This window comes from Bos indicus x Bos taurus, chromosome 1 (assembly GCF_003369695.1).
Source record: "Bos indicus x Bos taurus breed Angus x Brahman F1 hybrid chromosome 1, Bos_hybrid_MaternalHap_v2.0, whole genome shotgun sequence".
NCBI classification, from domain to species: domain Eukaryota; kingdom Metazoa; phylum Chordata; class Mammalia; order Artiodactyla; family Bovidae; genus Bos; species Bos indicus x Bos taurus.
In genome coordinates this window covers 126,887,187-126,907,283 of record NC_040076.1, presented here as the reverse complement: position 1 = coordinate 126,907,283, position 20,097 = coordinate 126,887,187, and the positions used below count along the sequence as shown (strand labels likewise).

Below are 20,097 nucleotides of genomic sequence, written 5' to 3'. Positions count from 1 at the left end.
CTGGAATGGGTTGCCATTTCCTTCTCCAATGCATGAAAGTGAAAAATAAAATGAAGTCCCTCAGTCATGTCCGACTCTTTGTGATCCCATGTACTATAGCCCGCCAGGCTCCTCCGTCCATGGGATCCTCCAGGCAAGAGTACTGGAGTGGGGTGCCATTGCCTTCTCCTTCAGTTCTTCATTTTCTGCCATAAGGGTGGTGTCATCTGCATATCTGAGGTTATTGATATTTCTCCCAGCAATCTTGATTCCAGCTTGTGCTTCCTCCAGCCCAGCATTTCTCATGATGTACTCTGCATATAAGTTAAATAAGCAGAGTGACAATATACAGTCTTGACATACTCCTTTTCCTATTTGGAACCAGTCTGTTGTTCCATGTCCAGTTCTAACTGTTGCTTCCTGACCTGCATACAGGTTTCTCAAGAGGCAGGTCAGGTGGTCTGGTATTCCCATCTCTTTCAGGATTTTCCTTAGTCGGACAAGACTAAATGACTAACACACATGGCTAAAGCTCCCTGGGGGAAACTGCATTCCAGTTTGAAAGGAGACTTTGACCTTGAGAAGGTAGGACACAATGTTCTGAGACTCATTCAAATTCAGTAGGAAAGAGGGACTTCCCTGGTGGTCCAGTGGTTAAGACTCCACACTTCTACCTCAGGGAGCACAGGTTTGACCCCTGGTTGGGGAATTACAATCCCGCAGGTCCCACAGGGCAGCCAAAATAACCCTCAACCAACTAAACAAAACAAAACAAAAAAACCCAAACACCAAATTCTACAGAAAAGAGTGCTCTAACTGAGTATGCCATGGGTATGAAAAAGGGAAATATGGGAGCTTATTATGGACTGAGAATTTCCCAGGTGGCAGAGTGGTAAAGAATCTGCCTGCCAATTCAGGAGACGCAAGAGATGCAGATTCGATCCGTGGGTCAGGAAGATCCCCTAGAGCAGGAAATGGCAACCCACTCCAATATTTTTGCTTGGAAAATCCCATGGACAGAGGAGCCCAGTGGGCTACAGTCCACAGGGTTGCAAAGAGTCAGACACAATTGAGCACACACATGCACATGTGGCCGGAACGTCTGTGTCTCCCTGAAATTCATACTGAAGCCCTAACATATATATGACGGAGTGTGGCTGTGTTTGGAGATGGGGCCTTTAAGGAAGTAATTAAGGTCAAATGAGGTCATAAGAGAGGGGCCCTGATCCAATAGAATTTGTGACTTCATGGGAAATAGATGGGGAAACAGTGGAAACAGTGGCTGACTTTATTTTTGGGGGCTCCAAAATCACTGCAGATGGTGACTGCAGCCATGAAATTAAAAGATGCTTACTCCTTGGAAGGAAAGTTAACGACCAACCTAGAGAGCATATTGAAAAGCAGAGACATTACTTTGCCAACAAAGGTCCATCTAGTCAAGGCTATGGTTTTTCCAGTGGTCATGTATGGATGTGAGAGTTGGACTGTGAAGAAAGCTGAGCACCAAAGAATTGATGCTTTTGAACTGTGGTGTTAGAGAAGACTCTTGAGAGTCCCTTGGACTGCAAGGAGATCCAACCAGTCCATTCTAAAGGAGATCAGCCCTGGGTGTTCTTTGGAAGGAATGATGTTAAAGCTGAAACTCCAGTACTTTGGCGAAGAGTTGACTCATTGGAAAAGACTCTGATGCTGGGAGGGATTGGGGGCAGGAGGAGAAGGGGACGACAGAGGATGAGATGGCGGGATGGCATCACCGACTCAATGGATGTGAGTTTGAGTGAACTCCGGGAGTTGGTGATAGACAGGGAGGCCTGGCGTGCTGCGATTCATGGGGTCACAGAGAGTCGGCTATGACTGAGTGACTGAACAAGAAGGGACACCAGAAAGCTCATTCTCTTTCTCCATGTGTAAGCATCAAAGAAAGGCTGTGTGAAGACAGAGCAAGAAGGCACCATCTGAAAGCCAGGAAGAGTGCTCTTGACAGAAATAGAGTTGACCACAATCTTGATCTTGAACTTCTGGCCTCCAGAACTGTGAGAAAATAAATTTGTGCTATTTAAGCCACCCAGTCTGTGGCATTTTGTTATGGTACAGAGGTGCAGTACATGTGTCACATCGTTCCCATCAATGCCTGAAAACCTCCAGATTGCAACTACTTCATTAAAGATTTTTAGGTAGGAAAATGCAAATTGGCATTTTTGAAAGACAGCTCTGGTGGTAAAGCAGGTAGGATGGGAGAGGGATAGGAAGTAAAGAGCCTACTTAGGGGTATCTCAGTAACTGAAGTGGAAGATGATGAGAAGCTGAGCTAAGCAGCTGCAGTAGAAACAGAGAAGACCAATTTGAAAGGAGTTAAAGGGGCAGCATCTACAGAATCTGGTTACTGAATACAAAAGACAAGGAAGAAGAAAGTGATGACTGTCTAGTTTCTAGCTTGGGCAGTTGGCCAAGTGAAGATGTAATTCATCCAAGCAGAAGATGTAAGGAGGAACACGTGTGGGGAGAAAAAGAAATTCACTTCTATTAAATCTCAAGTATCAACCCACAAGGTACTTATTTATGACATGGAAACAGAATGTCTCACAGAGGACAAAGCTGGCAGACACCACCTTAACCAGGTGATCAAAAAGGTAATGTCACCAGTAGTGGAATGGGTAGTCACCAGGAGCTCCCCAGAAAGATGTACAGAGAAGAACTCAGCATTGCTTATGTAGTATTCCTGCCAAAAACGCATAACACAAACTGGGGGAATAGTCTGTAAAGTAACCGACTGGCCTGTATTAACAAAAAATGTCAAGGTTGTGAAAGACTAGGTAAAATCAAAGAACCTTCCCAGATTAAAGACATGTAACAGTTGAATGCAACTTGTGATCCAGGATTTTCTTTTTCAATAAAGATCATCGTTGGGACAGTTGGTGAAATTTGAATGCGTTAGTCACTTTGTTGTGTCTGACTCTTTGCGACCCCACAGATGGTGTTGCCCACCAGGCTCCTATGTCCTTGGAATTCTCCAAGCAAGAATACTGGAGTGGGTTGCCATTTCCTTCTCCAATAAATTTATATATATATATATATATATAGTATTGTTAATTTCCTGACTTTGATCATTGCACTAACTCATATAAGAGAACCCTTGTGTTTTAGGGTATATACATGCAAATATTTAGGGGTAGAGGCACTACACATACCCCAAAATGGTTGCAAGAGATGGGAAAAGGGAGGGAGGGATAGAAGAGAGGTGAGGAGAGAGAGATTCAGAGAGAATGGCAAAGCCATAAAGCAAATATTTTTAAATGACTGGCCTGTATTAACTGTATTCACATTTGGATGTATGCCCAGGTGGCTCAAGTGGTCAAGAATCCTGTTGCCAATGAAGGAGAGGCAGGCAGGAGACATAGGTTCAATCCCTGGGTCGGGAAGATCCCCTGGAGAAGGGAATGACTACCCGCTCCAGTATTCTTGCCTGGAGAATTCCATGGACAGAGGAGCCTGGTGGGCCACAGTCTATACGGTCACAAAGAGTCGGACATGATTGAATAACTTTCACCCTCACTTTCATCTATGAGCCTAAAATGATATCTAAAGACAAAGTGTTTTAAAAGAATACGTTTTGTGACTCAACAAATTAGATGTAGGTGCTTGCAGTTATCAGAGTTTTGTGCATTTTTTATTAACTAAGCATCCTCCATTCCTAGAGAGTGAGCCCTTAGCAAACTCACCTCCTGGGTTCACGTCATCTGTCCTTCCTCCCCCATGCCCCTTTGCAGTCTCCCTGGAAGATACACATTCTCAAGCCTTCACTCTGCTTTCCCCAGGAACAGCCAGTCATTCAGATTCTGAGACTCCATGTGCCCTTGGGCTGAGAGTCCCCTGGACCTACAGCCTCTTGGAGGGAGCATCCTTCACCTGCTGTCCTCCTGGGTCAGTCTCAGAGTTCCAGCCTCATCAAGCTCATCATCCCTATGTCCCATCCTTTCAGACTATCTTCCTCATAAGAAGTCAGAGAGAGTCTCTGGATCACTCCCTCCCAAGAACTAGGAAACCTTCCCCAGCCAGTCTCTGTAAAGGCCCATCACTTTCTTTTGGAGTCTGGGGGTGATGAGTGGCTTGATCAGTCTCTCTTGTCTCACTTTCTTGGTGTGACAGGACAGTACTATGGGTGCCTCCTCACATCCTTATATGAGAGGTCAGATCTGTGCAGGATCCACAAGAGTCTGGGAGACCCATTCTGTGGGCAGGCTTTGGCTGTCTCCACATTCTGGCCTATAACAGCAAGAGGCTAGAACAGTATACCCAAAAGAGTTGTATCTGGCCTATGGCATTTCTCCACGCCCTTCTAGGGGGCAAAGATAAGGAGGGCATTTCTTATTAAGACAAGTGAAAGTGACCTCCAAGTGATGCCTCATTGCACCTGGGGGATGCAATGTGACAGATCTGAGAAATCTAAAGGCAAGAGGCTGAGGCTACTGCCCTAAGGTTTCAGAGTGAGGGAGAAGGAGGAAACTGGGATGAGGTGCAGTGGGAGGGAGCTTCTGTCTACTGAGAGGGCACACGATTCCCAGGAGGGATTGACCAGAGACATCTCTTAAGGGATTCATCCAAAGTGGGGGGGTGCCAGAGGGATTGACCTAGCAGAGAGGGGTGCTGAGGAAATCTAGGGGCCAAATGTTTGGAGTTGTCAGCTGTTGGCTGGAAGAGACATGGCCAGAATTGAGATTCAGAACAGAATCTCCAAGAAAGTCACCTAAGTGGTCCAGGAAAGAAAGAGGCTGCTTTGAGCATCATCAGGCTCAGAGAGCCACAGAGCCACATCATGCCAGGACAGGTCATCTAAGACCGTGTCATTCTCCATCCCCCTTCCCCTGGACCCCGCCTATCCCTAAGGAGTCAGCAACCACACTGAGTGTAGAAGGAGCTCAGGAAAAGGCAAGAAGTCAAACTCATCCTCCCTCCTCTCGACAACCTTCCAGCCTGTTGTCATTCAGTCACTAAGCCAACTCTTTGCCACTCTGTAGACTGTAGCACAACAGGCTCTTTTGTCCTCCACCATCTCCCAGAGTTTGCTCAAATTCATGTCCACTGAGTCTGTGACGTTACCTAATCAACTCATCCTCTGTTGCCCCCTTCTCCTTTTGCCTTCACTCTTTCCCATCATCGGGATCTTTTCCAGTGAGTCCACTCTTCACATTCAGCCTGGGGCAGGTCTAAATCAGGGCAGAGAAGATTGATACTGAAGTGAGAAGTTTGGACTATTAGTTTGAACTAGACACTTAAATTACTGTCGTGAGACAGTTTGGGTCACTAAAAGTGACTAGACGAGCAGCAGAACCTGTATGACACTTCACCCCGGGCTGAAAGAGGAGACCCAGAGCAGGGCGAAAAGCACTTGGAATCAGAAATAAAATTGTTTTGTACACACAGGATTCAGCTTATGCAATAAAATGGCCAGTGCAGGCAGGAATTGCTAGCTCCTATTCCTCCGTCTCAGTGAACTCCGGGAGTTGGTGATGGACAGGGAGGCCTGGCATGCTGCGATTCATGGGGTCCCAGAGGGTCGGACACAACTGAGCGGCTGACCTGATCTGATCTGATCTGATTCCTCCATCTGGGCTTCCCAAGTGGTGCTAGTGGTAAAGAACTTGCCTGCCGATGCAAGAGATATAAGAGACGCAGGTTCTTTCCCTGGGTTGGGAAGATCCCCTGGAAGAGTGCATGGAAACCCACTCCAGTATTCTTGCCTGGAGAATCCCATGGACAGGGGAGCCTGTTGGGCTTTGGTCCATAGGGTCACACAGAGCTGGACACGACTAAAGCAACTTAGCATGCACGCACTCCTCCAGTCAGATCCTTTCTTTCTGGAGTCATTTTTGTCTCCTGTTCCCTTTTTTGTTCAGATAAGATTCTCCTCAGGGTTCTTTTCTGGAGCTGGTGTTGCTGCTTTGGAATTAAATGCCCAAACAGCTTTTTCACCTCCAAAACACCATGGAAGCTGCTCAGAAGTTACTCTCACCATCAGGAGTGACTGACTGCCTTTCAGAACCAGGGTCTCCCAAACTTTCACCACTTAGAAAACTGCCCAGTGGGAGATGTATCTTCCTCGGATGACCCTGGAGTGGTGTGACTGGGAACGTGCACTGTGGTCAGAGCTGCATCAGTTCCTGCCCCAGGTATCCTATTTACTAGCTGTCTGACCTGCGGGACTTTTTAAAAACCATCCTGTGCTGAGAGATGCAGAATAACTACAACTACAAAAGCAATAATAAGCAACAATCATATCAACCTGTGTGGGTTCATATGAAGAGACTGGCTCAATACAGGGCACTATTAGTTCCTGTGTTTTGCTGGAAAATAGAGATATTTTTCAGAAGAGTTCCTTTGTTATGGAATCTCTCCACCACTGAGCTTTGCTGCTGGAGGAAGCTTTGGGCCAGTTCTGTAGCCAGCGCCTTTCAGTGCGTGTATGCTCAGTCGCTTCAGTCATGCCCGACTCTTTGTGATCCCGTGGACTCTAGCCCACCAGGCTCCTCTGTCCATGGGGATTCTCCAGGCAAGAATACTGGAGTGGGTTGCCAGGCTCTTCTCCACAGCTCCTTTCTACTGCTACCCAAGTCTCCTTTCTCAGGGTTTGGAAGAACTCAAGGGTATCATGTACTGAAGCCCCACTGCATTATTCTCCCACAGCCCTGGGGAGGGATAAGCCAGTGGGTGACACATCGATCTTTAACCTGCCATGAGTAGAGCCTGGTGGGTCTCCAGCCCCAACATTTTTTTTTTTTTTTTGAGTTTAAATGCATTTTATTTTTAAACAACCTACATGTTATGATTTTTTTTTCCCTCAAAAACAATGCCTCCACTCCAAACAAATCAACTTTCAAAACAAATGAAGAGCTTAAGATGACATCAGTCTCCTTTGTCTAAGTCCTGGTGTTGCTGGATGAAAAGCAGCAGTCAGTTATGATCATGGTGAGAGATCCAAAGTCATTGTCAAATTTGTTAATGTTTTCCATTTCTAAGCCATCTTTAAAGAAAATCATCTATGGGGTCACATCATCCTCAGGGTAGTCCATCAGAGCAACCCTGCCACCTGGATCATTTTCACCAATAAAGAGCTAATAGTGTTTGAAATCAGCAAGAATGTGCTTGATTTGTTCTGCAGTCCTTGTCATAAAAGGTTTTACTCCTTTTGGTCTCTGTTCTTCAAATTTCCCTTTGATTGACTTCATGTAATCTTTGATGGCCTTCTTGTAGGCTTCTTTTGTGAAGCTGGTTTCCTAGAAGGGACGGTTCATGACAATCATCGACACCAATGATTACTTACTGTACTTTCTGTTCCTTTGCCCTCTGGGCCTTCAGGGGAGGCATTTCCACCAATGAGCCAGTCATCAATGTTACCCTCTGTCCTCCTGACCATCCTCCCCACTCCTCCAGACACAGATGTCTGGAAAACATCTCATCATGGCTGATAAGGTCCCGGTAGATTGTCATGGTAGCAACTGGAGGGACGCATTGGTGGTGTTAGCTTAGTATGAGCACAGAGCTCAGAGCTAGTGCAGTGCTGCCCGAGAAACACTGGAGTGAGATGGGGGACAGCAGCGGAGTGGGCGGAAAAGTCCTATCCTTCTTTGATGACCACTGGAGGTACAAACTCAAATGTGTACCAAGCAGGCAAGTGACACAGTTCTTGGCCTCAGAAGACCTTAGCTATGTCTTCAGAGCATGAAAATTAGCTGGGCCCTGCTCTGGGTCTTGCCAACTGGATAGAGCATGCTTCCAGTGTTCAGGGTGAATGGACAAATATACCCAGACAAACACAGAAATTTCTTGAGTACAGAGTAGGAGATGAGACAAGTGCATGATTGTTCAACTTTCCAGTTTTCTTTTCAGACCCATTATTGTATCAGTCTAAAATGACAGGAAGGAACTTCCCTGGCAGTCCCGTGTTTAAGACTTGGCCTTCCAATGCTGGGGACTCAGGTTCAGTCCTTGTTGGGAAGTTAAGACCCCACATGCCTCCTGGCCACAAAACCCAAAACATTAAAAAAAAAAAAGAAGATAATGTAAAAAATTCAGTAAAGACTTTGTAAAAAATAAAATGACAAGAAAAGTCACTGTCCGCAGTGGAGGCGGAGTGGATATACCATCACAGTTTAAAAGGAAGGAGGCTAAGAAGTGACTGAAGTCAGGCAGGCTTAAGGGCATAGACTGTGCCATGCTCCAGCATTCTGGCCTTCAAGGTCCTGTTCTGGAAGCTGGGCAAACACGAGAATATTTTTAATGGAGGAGCTAGAGGCTTTGGGATAAAAATTGGCATGTGTTTTTTAACACATCCCTGTCATGGCCCTGTTTGATCTTGAGGTAAACTGTTAAAAGAACGTTTTGAATATTCTGCAAAATATTCTGAATGTTAAAGGTATTGCTTCACCTTTCACCACTGTAACTTATCAAAAAGAAAAAGGCCAGTTGCATTTAGAGGCAAGTTGTACAGTGTAACCGAGTGCATAATACTTGAGATACAAGTGAGATGAATAGGAAAGCAAGTCATCAATGACCAAAGGAATTTGCCTCTCCACTAATTCTGCCTAATGAGTGTACAGCCCTATGGAAATGATCTACATTTCAATATTAAAAACAATCACATTTCTCTTCCCCATGACTCACCAGAAAGAATGCAAATAAATAACTCAGGGCCAGGAGGTAGCCCTTATATTGCTGTTATGGGTTGGTGGGTGCTGACTCAAAACACTCCTCTATTTAGGGATTAGTTCCTAGCTGCAGGGCATATTCTTAATGAGTTCCCCTACTTTAGCCACCATGATGCCAGCCAACTTATGGCGAAATGACTGAATGGGTTAAAAACTTGTGAAGAAATAGGAAAGGGCAGAGTAGTGAATGGAGGGGGTAGAGATAGGAGTGAGGGCCTTTAAACACATTCATTAATAATTTGAGGAAGGAAGTGAAGGGCAAGTTTGTGTATGATGCAATATTGTTCCAGTTACTAAACATCATGAAGAAATGAGAGGAACTGTAGTTGAATTTAAAACACAATGCAAGGGCCATTAAGGGAGGGGGATACAACAGGCTTCTTGTCATAGTGAGTAAATCTTGACAGAACCTTATTTCCCAAATATTTTACATTAAGGAAACACTGACTTTGCTAAAAATCTCTGCAAAACAGACCAGTACTAGCAAAAGAATAGTAATGTCCTTAAATGTTTATTCAGAAATAGAGTAATTTAGGAATACTTTCAGATGGAGAAAAAAATGGAGTTTTTGAGTTTTAGTGAAATAGTATGATAATTCTGAAATCTGCAACAGGATGTCTGCCTGGGAGGGAAAGAGGGTACTTTTACACTTTATGTAAAATTGTTTTCAAACAGTTTAGTGATAGAGCTATGCACTTGAGGTTAAACTGGTGGAAAGACAGAAAATTAAGAGAATCTGTACAGACAATATTTTAAAGAAAGGAAAAAACCTTGAAAAACTAGCCTTCAATTTAAAATTACAGGTTGTTATTAAGGTGTCCCATTCTTATCTTAACTATTTGGACAGGTATGAAAAGGAATAATAAATACAAATCAAGAATTTCCCAAACAGGAACATTTCAAGTGTGCAGAGTGGAGGAATAACTGAGCTAATATGATTCAAATCATTCATTCAAAAGATATTTATTGGGAGAGTTAAAAAAAAAAATGAACCTAGAAGAAGAGATAAACAAGTACACAGGTAACAAAACACCAGGTGGAAAACGATCAATGCCACAAACAGGTACAAATCAGAACCTCTGTCCAAGAGAACCTCTTTCTGAGAGAAAAAAAGAGATGGATGGGGCAGCATTTGGTCAGGGAGGAGGAAGAACCGTACTAAAAGAGTCAGGCTGGTTGGAAAAGTGGCTCAGGGTGGTGAGGGATGCAGCGTCAGGTAGGCCTGGTCCAGGACCAACCCTGAAGACTCGCTCGAGGAATCTGAACTTTACTCTTCATTTCTAGTACTCTTTATGACCTGTAGTGTAGCTTGCTGCAGGCTGAAGGGATGAATGAAGCCATTGAAATGCTTTTTTGAGCAGACAAGCGACAAACTCCAATTTTTGTTTTAAAAAGATTAAGTGGTGTGTAGGAGGGAGGAGGATGGGAGATCTATTCTAAAAGTTTACTGAGTTAACCCTACTTTGTGCCCAATACTCCATTAGATGCTTCACACACACATTCTCAATAATGATTTAATCCCGAGAATCACCCTTTGAAGAAGGAAGAATAAGGACAGAAATTTCCATTTTACTGTTAAAAAACAGGTTCAGAAAGGTTGCATAACTTTCCAAACATCACACGTGTAAAAGTGATAGAATTAGTCTCCAACCCAAGTTTGTCTCATAAGCTCCTTCTTTTTGAAAACACACACAAACACTGTAACACGTTGACACTACTCAAATGAGGACACGATGGTTTTAATAAGGACAATGACAGGGAATGGAAAGGAAGGAAGAGAGAGAAGAGATTTCAGCAGAGTCAGAAGTATGTGGCAACTGAAAACTGTAAGGGGATAAGGGATTCAAAAAAAGAGTCTAAGTTTCCAGTCCAGATAACACAATACGGCTGTGAACTCAGATCTGCAAATGAAGATAAGGAATTAAGTTGAGGGTTTATTGTTTTTGAGATGACAGCAAAACATTCATACAAGGGGAGGCAGGTTCATTTTCTCCAACATGTGTAAAAATCACATAGAGGCCACTGGCAACCCACGCAGAATGTAAAGTGTCAGTCCTAGGCCACAGATGCACACCAAGGCCATTGTCTCTGGCTGTCCAGCCTTTGCACAGGTGGCTTCTGCTCCTTGGTACCTTTCTACCTCTCTCCATCTTCAGTTCATCCCTAGGCCCATTTCCCAGGACAGCCTTCCCTGACTCCCCAGTTTAATCATCTTAATTCTTTTCTCCCAGTGCCTCTGTCCTTTTCTGCGTCTCCTCCCAGACTGACCAGCTGGAGGGCTGGGGCTGTCTTCACCTTGACATTGTGCAGTCTCTGAAGGTATCTATTGTTAAAGTCTGACCCTCAAAAAATATTTGTTGGCAGCCTGACTGATTGCTATTGTTGCCCTAGAAAACAACCCTACCCTGCCCTGTTAAGTCACAGTTTCTTCCTTCTTAGGACAGTGCAGTTAACCTCAAGACTAGGAAATCATCTTCCTCCTCACATACCAGGCTATTATTCATGCAGTTTACTCACTGCAAAAATTTCCCTTGAAAAAAAGCTAACAACTAGTCAAAGATTTACGAGCTTCCTAGTGTCAATCAACTTTTCCAACAGATCACTTCTGGGCTGGGGTGTGGGGGATGAAACCCTTCTTTGCTCTTTGTTTTCAAAATACAAGTGGTGGTAGAGGCTCTTCAAAATTCCTCTTTGGGAGGGTCTCAGGCGCTGCACTCAGGTTGTGATTGGGAGTATGGACCTTTTTTTGAATCAGCTTTCGCAGAGTAAACAGTGTTCTTACTTGAAAGTAAAAATTTCTCTCTGTGTGGTCCAGCTTCAGGGTGAGGGCATGTGGCTATCACTGGGGAAGTGGGGGAGTCTCTAAGGCACCTCGGCTCCTTTTGAAAAACGTAGCTTTGAGGTCCAGTGGCAACTGTCAAATTCCATTCTATGTTCTTTCCGCAGGGATTTCCCTTGAGCGTTAGATGTATAAATCCGCTGAGGGGCGGGGAGGGGGGGGTGCGGAAACCAATTCCCAGAAGGGTTTGGGGAATCTCGGAGGGCTGGGGTTTTCTCAGTGGGGTTTTAAGGCTGCTCACAGCCACGACTTGGAGCCATACTTGGCTAGAGTGTTGGCTTTTACAAGGCTACGCCGAGGAAACGCACGAGGTGGGTTCGCGCCGGGCTGTCCCGGTTCGGTGGAGCGGGGGCGGTGACTGTGGGGCCGCGGGTGGGGCGGGGGCGGGGCGGGGCGGGGCTAGCCAGGCCGAGGTCCCGGGGCGGAGCAAGGCGCGCGGCTCGCCCTCGCGGAGGCCGCGGGCTGGGCTCCGCCTCGCCGGGCTACGCAGGCGGCGGAGCTGCGGCACAGGCCGGGCGGCACCATGGCGGCGGCGGCGCCTGATGCTCCTGCGGGTTTTTCCGAGGCGCCGGCTCCGACTGCGACGGCACAGCCAGAGGCCGGAGGCGAGGACAGTCGTGAGGTCCGAGTGCTGCAGAGCCTGCGGGGCAAGATCTGTAAGCGGGGCCGGGGTGAGGGAACCCACCCGGCTGCGACGGCGGCCGCGGGGCTGAGGGGGGCGGCGGGCGCGCGGGGGTGGCGGCGCCGGGACCGCGGGGCCGAGAGGGGCCTGGCCGGTGGCCGGGAGGAGGGCCGGCACAAGAGGCTGGAAGTGGGGGTGTGTTGGGGGAGGCGTCGCTCAGACGGGGCGGCGTGGACTGAGGCTGCCCCTGTCCGGGGAATTTGCCGGGGACGGGGATGGGGGGCGGGGGGAGGCAGTGCTGGGGCAGCGCCCGCGCGAGGGGCTTGGCTTTGGGGCGCGGCCTGGACGAGGGGACGCCCCGGCCCGGGGTGCGGCCGGGGGCGCGGGCCGGGGGCGTGAGGAGCTTCCGGCTGTCCTCCGACGCAGGCCTCCAGGCGGCTGAGGGCGTCGGGAGCGGCACCGTGGTGGGAGCCGGGCGGTAATTACCGGGGGGCGCGGCCGGAGGAGGAGGGCGTGGAAGTGGGGCTGGCCCGAGGGGAGGGGGCTGCCTGTTTTTCTGGGTTCTCGAGGTTGGAGAAGGCGCCCAGAGCTGGAGGAAGAGATACGCCCCGGGACTCCAGCGGCCGCACGGGTGCTCGAGAGTGAGAGCGCCGGGAGGGGCAGGGGCCGGACACCTGTACTCGCCCCACCTCGCTGCGGCGGGGACTTGAATCGAGAGACAGCGTGACTGACAGGTTCTTGAGGCAGGATGTAGTGGCTTCCTGTGAGCAGGTCTCAAAACACAGTCATCCAGCCCTCACTTAACCCACTTAATTCCTTTCTTTCTCATGCATTTAATTGTTTGTGAGTAAGCCAACCTACTTGCCTTCACATTTTTACTTAGAGGCCCCGAGTAATAGACAGACTATTTGAGTTCAGTCATTTGGACTTTATTTATTTTTTTAAATGACCCTTTGGCTTTCGATTTCCAGTTTTTTTTTCATAGTAGTTTATTCAGAAGAAACGCTTTTGGGGGGGGGGGCTATTTGTAATTTATATCAAATACAGCATATTTTTGTTTTGGTCGATAATTAGCTTTGCTTCCTTGATTCTGTATCCTCAGATTGGAAACATGCTTCATATTTCATTTAAATAGCCCTTAGTCATGAGTATTTTTTGCCTTGAAGAAAATCAAATTGCTTTAATATGGTTAACAATGCTCTTTCTTGCACAGGGTGTAAAATTTTCCTCTTTCCTAATAGTGATACTATTAATTGAGCTTAAATTTCCCCACTTTATTTTTTTCAAGTTGCTCCCCCTTTCAAGAACTTAGGATTTTATTAAACCTCAGAAGCAGACATCTTAAATTCTCTCACCTTTTTATTTCCACAAGTAATCCTGGGGTTCTTAAGAGAGTACAGTTCTCAAAACCTGAAAAAAAATGACAGCAAAGAAGAAGATCTTGTCAGTATCTGAGTTACCAACATAACCTTCTAGGATATAAAATGTTTTCAGTATTCAAATTAAGTATTATGCTTAATACTTAATAAATCTAATATTTGGGAAAACTATAAATGAATGGGTCGGAGAAGGCAATGACGACCCACTCCAGTACTCCTGCCTGGAAAATCCCACGGACAGAGGAGCCTGGTAGGCTGCAGTCCATGGGGTCGCTAAGAGTCAGACACGACTGAGTGACTTCACTTTGACTTTTCATTTTCCTGCATTGGAGAAGGAAATGGCAACCCACTCCAGCGTTCTCGCCTGGAGAATCCCAGGGACGGAGGAGCCTGGTGGGCTGCTGTCTATGGGGTCGCACAGAGTTGGACACGACTGAAGCCACTTAGCAGCAGCAGCATAAATGAATGGGTAGAGCACCTCTCTTGATCTAGTTTTTCAGATTTTCACTGCTTTATATTTCAGTGGCACTCGATGTTAGGCAGCATCTATTGGAGCCTTGCTGATTTATATAGCTGCATGTTATACCGTGGAACTACATATACACATGTCTTGGAGTTGAGAGTTGGGCCGTTTTCCAGGAGTTAGCTGCCCTGCACCACATTCTCACCTCCTCCATGGCAAAGGTAGCACTGTAAATGATAACATTGTGAGTGAAACTCTAGCCTACAAATAAAAAAACACAACTTTGTTTCTATGGGAGAGAGCAGCTCCACTCCCCCAGACTTGGAGATTGAACATCTTATTGCCCAGAATGCAGTTACCTCTTTAGCCATAGTTAAAGTATTACATCTGTTATTTCAAGTCAGTTTCTTGCTTTTTGAATTGCTCAGCCTATAGCTCAGGTCATGGAATGTCTGTTGCATAGAAAAAAGGTATTAGGACATTTATTTATGAAGGTTCTCTCTATTTCCCTCTCTGTTTTCTTTGCCCTCCTTTTAGCTGGTCGGTTGACCTTCAGAACCTGTGAAGAGATGCAGTTTTCTGTTTCCCTGAAACTGACATGTGGGTTTTGCAGGTTGGGGGCTGGGGGGCTGGAAGAGTCATTATTAGCAGGTGCTAAAGTCACAGAAATGGGATGATAGTGGTTCTGACAGTGCAGATATTAAGCAGCTTGGGGATGGGGGTAAGCTTGTCAGCTCTCCTCTTCACAATGCTAGGAGACCTTGGAGCCACTGGCTTGGAGATGTGGTGGCAGATTGCAAAATGCTGATTGAGAGTCTCTGACTTGGGGAACTAGAGATTCATAGGTCTGAAAGTGAGCCTGAAAGGAAATGTCCTTTTTCATGGACTTGGACCCTTCAACTCCAAATTGTGCCAGCATAAAGTGAGGAGGAATGGGTTTATGTATACACACACACACACACACACACACACACGTATGTATATATTTAGGGGGCTTCCCCAGTGGCTCAGCAATTCCCGTGAATTGCTCCTGCAATTCAGGAGATGCTGGTTCCATTTCTGGGTCAGGAAGATCCCCTGGAGGAGGGCATGGTAACCTACTCCATTATTCTTGCCTGGAAAATTCCATGGATCTTTAGACATTTCATTTCAGTATTTATTAATTTTCCCACATCCCATATAATTTTCACATGCATTTCCCATATACTCCTCAAGGTGAAATGACATTTTGTGGTCACTCTCCAACAGTCAACTTACATTTGCAAATCCAGGGTTGCTATAGTGTTTGAGCTTATATGCTGATCCCCAGTTCCCTGAGGTCATATTAGTGCAGTAGGAAACCATGGAAGCTCCAAATATTAATAATCAGGGAGCAGGTTTGGTTGTTGGATGTCCTAGAGTTGTCGTATGAACCTTTGATACAGGAAAGTTAAGGCTTCTCCAGACTCCATCCTTTCATCTGAACTCTGTGCAGTGAGTGACTGGTATGTTAGACTTCTAGAAGCACTTTGGCCCCAGCCCTCTAAAAACAGCATACATAAGTGAAAGATAGGGATTAGGGCTTTCTCCTTTATACTCTCAACTCTTCACGCTCTTATTGTGTGATGTCTTCCTTTTTGGTTAGTGCTTTTTGTGAAGTTTGCTCTCATCCAGTTAAATCATGTTGTAAAAATGTTACTCAAAGAGCCCACACCACCTTATGCATGGATTTACCTGCTCAAGGGAGACCAGATTGATAAGGGAGCCAATGAGAATTTGTGTGAATATTGAGATGTTTTGTACAGTTTGAGATCTGTGGGACCGTGATATGTCCCAGAACTTACATGTTCTCCCTGGTATCTTCAGATGAAGAATGACCTAGGACTGTTTGACAGAGTAGGATGGTTAAGTGCTTGAGTTTAGATGCTTGGTCAGGGGAGTCGCCTAGGTTTGATTCTTCACTTAATTTCTGACTTTTGTTAACCTCTGTGTGTCTCTGTATTCTTGTGTGTAAAGTGGGGGTAATAAAAACACGTCTATCTCACAGGATTGATGTGAGGATTAAATAAAACCCCTTCTCTGATCATTTCTCTTTCTCCTCCCAAGGAGGTGAATCAGACTCGGACCATCTCTTAGGAAGGAGTAAAGTAATAAATAAAAACAAACGTTTATGTTCTTGTACAGTATGTGCTGGCATTTCCTGATGTACAAAGCTGATTAGAATCGAGAGTCCTGAATTCTGTTTCATACACTGTTAGTTATTATTCATGTGACTGTAGGCAGCTCACTTACCTCTGTCATCTTTAAAATGGAAATAAATGCCTCATCACTAGGCGTTTTTACTTGTTCCCTCTGCTTGGGAGTGCCTTCTCCTTTCCTCCACCCCATATTTATGTCAGGGAACCCCTGCTCATCCTTCAGAAGCTTTCTCCATGTGATCTCCTAACTAGAGTCTTTTGGGGGAGCATTGCTACCTTCATTCCTGGAGAGACTATGTTAGGCCTTTGTACTGTTGGGGGATCACAGTTTGTTGTTGATTTCCTTATTACGGCACATTTTATAGAAATCATTTATTTCCTCCATTAGACTGTGAATTCTTCCAAGGTAGAATTCATTCTTGTTCATGTTCTCTCTTTTTTTTTTTTAAAAAGCTATCCAGGTGTCAGCATGGTGCCTAGAACAAAATCAGCCTTTAGAAAATGCCTTACTTCTCTATATTATCCTGAGGGAGATTTTAGATACATGCTAGACATGAAAGTGTTCTGTAAATTTTACAGCTAAGCAAACTAGTGTATTCTTAAAAGAAAACTACATGGGCCTATGGCAGGAAGTTCATCCCTTTCAAAATCACAGTGCCAGGTGACCTTAGGTTTGAACTGTTGCCAAAGTTACCACATTAGGAAAAGTATTAAATGTTTCTAAATGCTCAGATTGCTTGTTATTAGGGGATTGAATATTGTTATCTGACTGTATTCCATGAATATTGTTACTAATTGGTCCTGACCCTGTAACAGAAAAATCTCATAATCCCACCTTACACATTAGATGTTTTTATTTGTCATAGCAGGTTTAATTTTTTTGGTAATCAAATACAAAACTAAGACAATTTATTGACCATGCAATAGAATTGAGGAGAGATTAAAAAGTTTATTCATGCTGAGAATTTTTTATTATCAGATATTTGAAATGAGATGAGTTATTTAATAAGTTAGTAGAAAGAGAGAGGTTAAAAGGGTTTGTTCATGCCAAGAACTCATTATTGTCAGAAATTTAAAATGAGATGATGAGTTATTTACGATGGAGGAAGAATCCATCTTTCAAATGGATAGAAATGAGAGAAAAGGGTTCTTTGTAAAAGTTCACAGAGCAGTCTGCTAATCATTTGCTCTGAGGAAGACAGGAGGTAAACCTCAATGAGTTCATAGAATTTTTCTTTTTTAACTTAGGACTCTTTGAATAGACTCTTAAGAGACTGTGGAACTAATGTAGCTAAAATAAAACTATTGCTTTATCCTTTAATCGTAGATGCTAATCCTATTTGTTAATGTGCTTTATGAAATTATTTGACTGTAATAGCAGATTATGTTTTACCTGCTATACTAATGAAATTGTGTGTGCTTTTGAGAGCTGCTAACAGTTTTGTTGTAATCAGTTAATGCAAATTCAGAAACTTTTATGTATATAAAGAAATTTCTATGATAATCTTTAGTTTTGTGTGTCATTGTCACCAAAAATCCCTAGCTAAAATAATTACACTTTATAAGGTTATACTAGTACAACTCATGCAAACATGAGTGTACAGTACTTGATAAATTTGTTACTGTGAACTTGGTTCTAAGAATATCATTAATGACAGAATGAGTTTGGGCAAATTCTTTAACTTTGCTGAGTTTCTGTTTTCTTACTTGTAAAATGAGAGATCTGGATGTGGTCTTTCCCGTCCCTTCCAGCACTGAGTCTTTGATTGTTGTGTTTTAACTTGAACCAATTAGTTTGAGATAGCACATCAGGCGCTTTTATTTTAGTGCTTAAATGTATTTAGTATACTTACTGTGTATGATATTTAGTATTTTTAAAAACTTAAAAACTTATGTAAGATTTACTAGATAAGATTGTTTGAATGCTAACAGTTTTTTTTTTTTTTTTTTTCTGTGACTGTTACTTTATTCAGCAGTACTCAATGCATATCTGAGTTTCTTTGAGGACCCTAGCTTACTAGACTATGAAATGGGCCTAAGCGGTAAATGAGATGAAAAAAGGTTCTTACTAGTTTATCCTAAAGTGATAGTTTCTTTTAAACACCTGTATTCTTAGAGAATTATAGAAGGTTAGGTGGGGGAAGTGGAGAACATATCTTGTTCAGTCCTCTCACTTTACAGATGAAGAGGTTGACACTCAAAAACCCCATTAACGGCCCGCTGGGTATTAGTCCACTGCTATCAGTTTTTGCTAAAATGCTACATGGGATGAACTCATTAGTGTGAATGTTGCAAAGGTACTGTGTTTAGTATATGAAGATGACACTGACTATCTACTGATAATATCCAGAAGTAGTAATAGATTTTCACTGTACCATCTACACACTCTCATCTGTTCCTTTTTAAGAACTGCGTGAAGTGGTTAGGGTTAGCAGTGAAACTGTGTTTGTAATTTAAGTAGAGAGTGAGCCTGGATGTTTACCTGTTTGTGTCACGCTCTTAACTCAGTTGTTTTCAGACGTGGCTGTCCATCAGTGTCACCTGTGAACTTAAAAAAATTCTGATGCACAGGCTTTACCCCAGACCTACTGACTCAGAGTCTCGGAGTGGTACTTGGACATCTGTCGGTTTAAAACATTCTGCAGGGTGGGCAGCTAGAATGGTGGGCCTCTGCTTTTGCCCATTGAACAGACTAGCCACCCACTACTTGAATGATAGCAACCTGCTGTGTGTGACTGTTTAAAAGATACCAGTAGAAATGTCAGTGTGATCACAGGGAGGTTTTCATTTGATTGTTTTTAAATGTTTTCCTTTTATTTGATTAGATAGTACAAATACTTGGTACCCTATTCAAAAGGTAAGTAATGGCATACATTAAAAAGTTAACTGAGACTTCTTTTATCCTCTAGCCGTTCCCTTCCCAGAAGCAAGCATTACCAGTTTCTCGTTTATCCATACAGAGTTTATTTAGGCACTTACACTTAAATGTATGAGTATTAGTATCTCCCTCTCACCAATATACACATCACAACAAAATATACACATGGTTTGCATCTTGCTTTTTTATGCTTAATGGTAATCTGAAGATTTTTCACAGATAAGTGTGTGTGTGTGTATATATGTGTGTATATATATGTATACATATATATGATTTGCTTTGCATGTGTGCTCAGTTCTGTCCCACTCTTAGTGACCCATGGGCTATAGCTTGCCATGCTCCTCTGAACTTGAGATTTCCCAGACAAGAATACTATAAGAATTTCTGCTCTAGCGGATCTTCCCGACCCAGGAATGGAACCGGCGTCTCATATGTCTTCTACATTAGCGAGCAAGTTCTTTACCACTGAGTCACCTGGGAAGCCCCACATTTATGTGAGGTATCTCTCTCTCTCTCTCTCTCTCTCTCTCTCTCTCTCTCTCTCTCTCACACACACACACACACACACACACACACACACACACACACGTGGGAGAAGGAGGGGAGGTGAGGGAAACTACCTCATTTTTTTAACAGCTGCATAAAAGTTCATCATCTCAATACACCACAGTTTATATAGCCAGTCCCCTATTGATGGACATTTAGATTTTTTCTGATCTTTACTATTACAAACTTTACTGAATAAATAAATATGTTATTTTAAATATTTTTAAAAATATGTAAGTTTATTAATATATAAATAAATAGGTATGTTATTTTTAATATGATTGCATGTGTCTATAAGATAAATTCCTAGATATTAAGTTGATGAATTGAGTGGTATGTGCATTTTTATTCTGGAAAGACAGTGCCAAATTGCTTCTCATAGAAACTAACAATTTATGCTCCCAGCAGCAATGTATGAATGCCTATTTCTTTATACCCGGATAGTGTGTATTTTAAAACTTCTTGATCTTTGTTTGTCTGTAAGATGAAAAGGAACGCTAATTTTTAGTTTT

General features: G+C 43.9%; 1 protein-coding gene and 1 pseudogene across 3 annotated transcripts in view; one reads left to right on the top strand and one right to left on the bottom strand.

The window, feature by feature from the left end:
• Window positions 1–6,893: 6,893 nt before the first annotated feature.
• LOC113898147 lies at window positions 6,894–7,464 on the bottom strand (annotated as a pseudogene).
• A 4,348-nt stretch (window positions 7,465–11,812) lies between these two features.
• Window positions 11,813–20,097, top strand: part of RASA2 (RAS p21 protein activator 2) — a 126,106-nt gene continuing 117,821 nt past the window's right edge. For 2 of the 3 annotated variants that reach the window (XM_027544580.1, XM_027544570.1), the window contains exon 1: window positions 11,993–12,176. In XM_027544580.1, the coding sequence (XP_027400381.1) occupies window positions 12,044–12,176 (133 nt within the window). In that variant the 5' untranslated portion in view covers window positions 11,993–12,043. Of the gene's footprint in view, window positions 11,832–11,992; window positions 12,177–20,097 lie in introns of those variants that run through there. The other variant, XM_027544586.1, reaches the window with a different exon arrangement.